We start from the raw sequence: 7,937 nt of genomic DNA on the forward strand, positions 1-7,937 counted from the left end.
CACAGGCAAAGACCCCGCAGGAGCAGACTGACGACGGCACATGGGAAAAGGCATCAACCAGTCAAAAGCCGGGCAAGCGAGGCTTTTAGTGGTAATAACGACCTGCCGTAATAAATACCATGCAAACAACTTCCGCCCGACTTGTCGGGATCCGGGCTGGTCTACCATACTAGCCTCGAATTGAGTGCCGCGGCCTTGTTAGGTCTCCTTTTGGAGAGAAAAAGATGTCGATCTCTTGGATTCTATTGCTTGACAGGCTGCTTTACCACCTGTCATCCGGTCGTTGGGATGGAAGCGAGCGTGGGGACTTGTTGTTTTGGGCGGGATTTTTTGGACAGGGGTGTCCTAGCGGGGAAAACATTTGGGCCGGGGCCAGGGGAAAGAAAATAGCGGATGGAGCAGGAAAGAGATTTGAATAATTTGATTGCCCTGACGGAACACTACAGTAACCTGCCTTTACCTAGAGTAGGCACTTTTATGAAGCTTGCTTTGGGTTCGGGGGAAAGAGTCAGCCTTTTGATTTCTTTGATTTTATTATTTTACATTTTGTGTGCATGTGCCAAAACCCAAGAATGATTGTCATTGTTTGTTCTTGTTTGCTCGTCGGTTAGCGTACTTTTTTTTTTTACAGTACAGTACAGTACCATACAGTACATTACAAAGACAATAACCGAGCAGACAACAGGCCCCCCGATACGAGTTGGTAGGGAGTCAGGAGCAGCCCACAATTGAAGAAAAACCCGGTGACGGTCCGTCGCTGAATCCTTGTGCTGGTGCACAAATCCTCTAGAATATCCTTCAAAACGTACCAAGCGAGCGATGTTGCAGCTGGCGTTTGCTACCGACTCATCAGCGCGTGCTGCGGTTGTGCCGCTCCCAACAACATCACCCTCGTAGTAATCGAGAGAGGCGCTGTTTGTTGCTTTGCAGTGAGTGCTGACAGGGGACTGTCGCAGCAAAGCACAGCGCGACCACGGTAACATTCCTCACCTTACCAAACAAACAAAAAAAAAATCCTTCACGGCTGCCAGAGGCGCAGGCACAACAATGTCAAGCTGGTCTGGGTACGAGTCGGACGATGTTTATGCGGCCGATGCAGAGGAGGGCACCAGCAAAATCAGCACAGCCAGCAACCACAGTGCCGTCCGGTCTAGGTCCAAACGACGAGTCCTTCGCACCGCAGCGACGAGTGCAAATCCGGATGGAAACCCAGCTGCAAATACAGATTCCGGTCCTGGCCTCGTCGCTGGAGTATTTCTACCTCCTAGGGGTTCCAGCCTGAATGGAAACAGTTCCTACCGTAGCGAGCAGATGCTGCAGCACCAGAACCAGCACCAGCACCAGCACCACTCCCACTGGCACGCCAACGCCAACCGTCTGCGACAGCGACCCACGACGAAACAGGCGAACGCCTCAGAAGTGCCAGGGCAGCCCCACGAGTCAACCACTCATGCCCTTGCACGGGGCTTCCATCAACAACCTTTGCATTCTCGGCATGGCTATTCTGACCGTGATGGCGACTCCTTTTTGTGTCAAGATGTATTCTCGTCATCCGATGGCCGCCCGACTCAATTCTACTCGCCGTCGCCGCCCTTGACAATACCCGCATCGCCGCCAATATCACCCGAATGGCCCTCCCTCACCGGCATCAGCAATAATTCTTTTGGGGGCAGCATTACCACAACCACCACAACCTCCTCCTACGAGACCTCAATTCCCACCTCTGCTAGCTTCAACAATACCGTGAGATCCCCTACTATTTCATCTACCTCCTTGTCAGCGCCGACGACGCCCCTGCAATCCCCAACCCGAAAATCATTCGCCTCCTATCACTCGCAAACCTCGTCCCGTTTCCCGGGTCTCAGCTCCCATCCTCCCCTTTTCGATTCGGCTGCGCCTGTACACCCGTATCAAAAACCACTTCAGCCCTCGTCCCCAGGCATACCTGAGTTCCCGGATCTCGAGCAGGAAGACCCCTACATCCGTAGACCGAATACGGCTGCCCCTGCCTGCAGCCCCAAAAGCCCATATTTTACTTCTACGTCTGCAAATCAGCCACCCGGTCCTGTCACATATCGCCCAAGCACGCCACCTTCGTCCCGGCCGTCCAGCAGCCGAGCGGGTGAGGACTCAACAATGGCCGTTGAAAACTTTTCACGACCTCGCAACCCGAGCGTCTCCCGGCCCAACATGCAGACGCTGCCGTCTAACCCCCGCCCAATTGGACATTTCGACCAAGACGAGACCTACAGCGGTAACAGCCAAATACATGCCCCTGAAACAGCAGGCTGGCCACGGCAGAGAGGCCCTTCTGTCTCGTCCGCCAAGTCCGCCGCAACATATTCCTCGATACCGAGTACCCGTACCCGGCCTTCCAACGACCGCCTCAACGTCGCCTACCGAACGATGCCTCGCACGGCAACGACAACACTAACCGCACCGGGTCCCAGTTCTTCAAATGGCATGATATCCCCGGGCCTGTCGAGGCCACAGATGGCATACAGGCGTGAGGAGAGCAATGGTTCATTGAAGAAGCAGCCGAGTTTGACCGGCCATGGCAGGGAAGCTGCACCTTGGGCCGCTGACGAGGAGGAAATGCGCTCAAGTTACCGTTCTCAGCTCACAGGCTCGACGACACAGGGTACTATGTACTCCAATGTTGGAACCGAGAGGAGTAGCATACACACTAAGAACAGCTCGAAAACATCAATCTCGTTGTCTGGGCACGGCCATGGCACGGATGACAACGGACTGAGCGTAGAAGACGTCATGGGCATGTACGAAAAGGGATTTGCGGACTCGACGGGTGCCGAGGATAACGATATGGATAGCCCAAGAAGGGGCAGCAGTGTCCGGAATCGTAGCCGCTCGACCTCTTACTCCCTATCCCACTCAAGGAATTCTTCGAGGACTCATGGCAACGTTGGAACGCAAATTCGCGAGGCTATGGACGATTCCTTGCCGCTGCCGGGCAAGATACTGGCAGCAAACAATGCAGATGGGCCAGTGTTTGTACGGGATTCGGCGGCCTTCTTCAGAAACTCTGGGCTTCCGCAAAGCGATTCTGAGGCTACGGGCCCTGGCCAACCAACACCAAATGAACCTTCCAGGCAAATTCCGCACAAGACAACCGATTCATCCAGCAGCAAACACGATTCTGCCAAGCTTCTGGACACTGACGACAACTCTATGATTGGACGAAACGTCAGCACCAAGTCAACGCGTACACACAGATCCACCCCGTCGTTAAGCAAGGGACCTAGGACCTCGGTGTCAAGCCCAGATCTCACAACCGTCCTCTCCAACGACGAGCCACCGCTTCCGACAGCAGCACAGACGGAAACATCACCCATAACGTCCACCAATACGAACAATCAACTCTTCTCCGCACCCGAGGAAGACGATCCTTCCGCTCGGGATCGGTATGGCTTCCGGAAACATAACCAGTACATTTCACGCGAGCAGTATGATGCCTGGGACACTCAGTACAGCGCCTACCTTGCCCGCAGGAAAAAGAAGTGGGCGGCGTACCTCAAGGATTCCGGGTTGATTGCGGATCAGCCAGATAGGTTCCCTCCGCGCACTGCTAAAACTAAGCGTTTTATTCGCAAAGGTATACCGCCAGAATGGCGGGGCGCGGCATGGTTCTATTACGCAGGGGGACCAAGCATTCTTGCCAAGCACGCTGGTGTCTATGACGACCTCATAAAGCGCTCCCAGAGACCAGGTGAGCCGAAGGAAGTTGATGTCGAGGCGATCGAGCGTGATTTACATCGCACGTTTCCCGACAACGCGAGCTTCCGATTCTCGACCGCGGAACCCGAAGACAGCGAAGGTACGGAAAGCGGGACCGGAGAACCCAAGATCATCAGCAGCTTGCGAAGGGTATTGCTTGCCTTTGCCATCTATAACCCTCAGATCGGATATTGCCAGAGCCTGAACTTCCTGGCCGGCCTTCTATTGTTGTTCGTGGAAACAGAGGAGCAAGCTTTTTGGCTGCTGAACGTCATTACCATCTTGCACCTGCCGGGAACCCACGAAATGTCGCTCGAGGGATCCAAGGTTGATTTGGGAGTGCTTATGGGCGCCGTTAAGGACTCTATGCCGGGAGTTTGGGCCAAGGTCGGCAGCGAGCTCGACGGTGAAGCCCCTCGTCCACAAACCCAAGGTAACGGCGCCGCCAAGGCCAAGAAATCGTCGCGGAAGGCTGGCAAGGGCGCTGCTGTCGCACCATCTGATCGCCTTCCTCCAATCACCTTGTGCATGACGGCATGGTTCATGTCGTGCTTCATCGGCACCTTGCCGATAGAGACGACGTTACGCGTCTGGGACGTCTTCTTCTACGAGGGCAGCCGGACCCTGTTCCGTGTGGCGCTCGGGATTTTCAAGCTGGGCGAGAATGAGATCCGCGCAGTTCAGGACCCGATGGAGATGTTTGGGGTTGTTCAAGCGCTGCCTCGCAGGCTGCTCGACTGCAACTTGGTCATAGAGGCCACCTTCCGGAGACGCAATGGCTTTGGGCATCTGAGCCAGGAAACTATTGACGAGCGACGTCTTGAAAGAAGGGAGGCGCTGAAAGAGGCAAGAAGGATTGAAACCGAAGGGGGCAACATGGCCGAAGCTGATGGAACTTCTGGAGTGAGGAGAAAAAACACCCTCTTTGGACGAAGGAAAAATAAAGAAGCCCCGTGAGTAACGGGTTAACAAAACAAACCGCCAAATCTGAAAACAGTCAAAGACGCCACTGGCCCTAGATGATTTCATCTATTCGGCAAAGTATCAACGCGAAGATCAAAGTTTCATGGACAACCTTGCAGCAAAACTTACAAAGACATTTACTTTTCCTTTGTCATGATCTACATGCTCTGAATATCTTTTCATTGCACTATTGTCAGTATTTTCTTTGTCATATTTTAGCGGATTATGCATCATCTCATCAACCGGCTTGGGAAAAAGAGACCCTGGATGGGGTTCATCGGAAGGAATACTGCATTTTTTCTTTGAATTTTCTCGATACCAATAGCATCTCAATATTGCACTTTTTTTCTTTTCTTTTTTTTTTTTTTTTTTCCTCAATTGATACGAATGGTCCAAGTCCTTGCTGGTCTTATTCGCGACTTCAGCTACGCCTGTATATAACAAACCAATATTTAGGTTCCAAGCCTTGCAACATTAGATACTTTTGAACCTTGTGACGAACCTTGACTTGATGAACAACAGACTTTGACTCCAGCTAAAGAAAAAAAGAAAGAAAAAAGGGCTGTCTTCACATAGACATTTGCCTGGCCTTGGTGCCTAGCTAGTCCCTTGCCCGTGACCGCGAAGCTACAAGGAGATGGGCTGGGATCTGCGCGGTGATGGTGGCATGGTTTGCTACGATGGCTGTGCTTCTGGTTCTTGAGATGAGTTCGACATGTAAGGTGCCCGTACACTGGATGTTCATGTGGTAGATTAGAAATCCCCCGTTGATCAGTTTGAATGCTACGGTTCACGGAGTGATCTTTATGATGATGTAAGACGACCAAAATGGCATCGTTAAATCTATCCTGGTGAGTCTATGTAAATATATCTATCATTCAGATTCTCCTAGCAGACAGCCTTCTGCATTGCTGAGACGAGGCTGGGCGTATTTGGCAATCGTGGGATTGCACGACGTGCAACAATCAGAGTAAGTGTCTTCATTCATGCTCTTGCCACTAGTCGTCAACACTGGGATGATCATCTTCTTCCTCAGCATCGTCTTCAACACGTGTTTCATCCTCTTCTTCTTCTGCTTCTTCCTCCTCGTCCTCGTCCTCGTCCTCTTCTTCCTCAGCCCCACCCACAGCAACGCTACCAGCCCGGCTTGTCTGCCTACTCGTGGCAAGACTGCCGCCCGCCGAGCCCGGCCCGCCGGTGCTAAGCATGCTTCGGACAGCATCATAGTCGATACGCTTCGAGAATTGGCGACGGTCAATCATTTCGAGCGTGGCATCCGTTGCCGAGTCTGCTGGAGACGTCTGACCCTCGCCAATGCGTGGTTTCTTGGCCCGATTGCCGCGGCCAGGCTTTGGTGGATTCGTTGCAGCTAGGCGTGCTTTGAATTCCTTTTCCTGCTGCTTGCGCATCCAGTCCTTGTTCTGATTGACCCAGAGCTGCGTCTTCAACTCCACCTCTTCCTTACCGAGAAGACAGTACATAACTTCTGGGTCGTCAGCGAACTCGTCCTCTTCGACCTCTGGCTTATCTAGATAAGACTGCTTTTCGGGGTCGGCGAAGAATTTCAGCGCAGCAAGCTCAGCCGCGTTGGCAAGTCGCATAGCGCCTTCAGTCGTGGATGGGTTCATCATATTTTCCGTGATCTCCATTTCCAGAAGCTCTTCGTCCTCATCCCATTCCTCGGTGACATAAGCCGGCTTCTCGACTTTGGGAAGCTTGCGGACGCTACTACCTTGAGGTTGTTTCTTGGGTCTACCAGGCTGCGAGCCACTTCCTGGTGCAGCGGGAGCAGGTGATCCAGCAGCCTCGGAAGAACTGGGGACTGCACCCTGAGAACCAAACTGCCGTGCCAGGTCGTCAAGATGGGAGTTTGCGTCCGAAAGCCCCTCCTCTATATCACCAGGTTCTTGATTTTGCGAAGATGGCGCATCTGTCCTATTTGGAACGGCTGGGATGGCAAAACCATCGGCGTCAACCCTTCTTTCCTCTTCTCCGTCGTCAACCTCGTCGCGCTTGCGCTTTTTCCGCCGCTCCTTGAGTTTTGCTTGGTATTCAGCCGTCTTTTTGTAATAGGCTGGAGGGTCCATCTGCTCGTACAAAAAGTCCCGCATCAAGAAATCATCAACGGTGAGTTTGGCTGAAGGGACTTCGGCGAATTCGTTTAAGCGTTGTTGAAGAGTGTGCATTGTGACCTTGGCGATGAAGACAACCTCCCGTACTGTGCGGCGAAAGTTGTTCATTCTCGCCGCCATGATCAGACAGGCACCACATATACCGGATGGTCGGCGGCCAAGAACCATCCAGTCCCGGTCCATCCGCTGCACTAACCGTACTGCAGTGCTGGCAACCTTGTTGGTTTTGTCTCCAAATTCCAAGCGGGCAGCAAACCTGTAGATCAAATCCTCGACGAAGATGGGGTTGTAGTTGCCACCGGCACCAATATCGCTGATAAAAGCCTTGTACATGCGGCCAAGGTGGAAGACATCGTGCTGCACCAAGTCAGCGAGGTCCATGAGCATTATCTTGCAACTAGTCTCCTTTCTGCAAGCTGCGTAAAGGCACATGGCGGCAACGTAGACAGAAGAGCGACCTTGGGTAAAATTTCGAGAGCTGGCAAGTTTGAAGAGTTGGCTGGCGCCGTTAACAGTGCGCTCGGGAAGGTTAAGCGAATTTGCAAACCCCTGTATAAGACTCCGGGCCTCACGAAGGGCTTTTTCTCTGGCCTCTGAAGATGTATTGGTTCCAGCAATCCGGCGACCCCCTTGGCCTCCTGACAAACGGACGCCACCATCGGGACCGACATAGCTACCCTGTACCACGGCAGCACCACCAGCAGTTTCGCCGAACTGGATTTCTGCCACAATGTTGCTGTCGTCGGCAACTCGACCACAGGTCCGACAAGTACCGTCAACGATGTTTGGGTTTGGACAGTTCTTGTTGGGGCACTGGCTTTTCCTACCACCCGGTTGCGCAGGGCGGGCCTCTGGCGCTGGGGACATGGAAGGGGCTGGGCTCTGGCTTGCTCGGCGTTGCTGCTGCCATGCTTGGTCCTGAATTGCCTTGATAGGATTTGGCCGCGCGGCAGGCTTGGGCCTCCGGGGGGCCTTGAGGCCTGGCGCCATTGCTGGATTTGGATCCGCAGGTGAAGGCTGGTTTGTCTGCAGAGCAAGCTGTAGTGTAACACTGGTAATCTTTGGTGGCTTTGAAAGAAGGCAGATTGGACTTTTTTTTTTTTTTTT

General features: G+C 53.1%; 2 protein-coding genes across 2 annotated transcripts; one reads left to right on the forward strand and one right to left on the reverse strand.

The window, feature by feature from the left end:
- Nucleotides 1-1,047: 1,047 nt before the first annotated feature.
- PpBr36_09035 (uncharacterized protein) lies at nt 1,048-4,692 on the forward strand (the record flags this gene model as incomplete). The annotated part of the gene is made up of 1 exon (XM_029896159.1): nt 1,048-4,692. The coding sequence occupies one exon, from the start codon at nt 1,048-1,050 to the stop codon at nt 4,690-4,692; it is 3,645 nt and encodes a 1,214-aa protein (XP_029746670.1).
- Nucleotides 4,693-5,696: 1,004 nt separating this feature from the next.
- Nucleotides 5,697-7,820, reverse strand: PpBr36_09036 (uncharacterized protein; the record flags this gene model as incomplete). The annotated part of the gene is made up of 1 exon (XM_029896160.1): nt 5,697-7,820. One exon carries the CDS (start codon nt 7,818-7,820, stop codon nt 5,697-5,699), a length of 2,124 nt encoding a protein of 707 aa, XP_029746671.1.
- Nucleotides 7,821-7,937: the final 117 nt, after the last annotated feature.

The sequence above is a fragment of the Pyricularia pennisetigena genome, chromosome 5, assembly GCF_004337985.1.
Source record: "Pyricularia pennisetigena strain Br36 chromosome 5, whole genome shotgun sequence".
In the NCBI taxonomy this organism is placed as follows: Eukaryota; Fungi; Ascomycota; class Sordariomycetes; order Magnaporthales; family Pyriculariaceae; genus Pyricularia; species Pyricularia pennisetigena.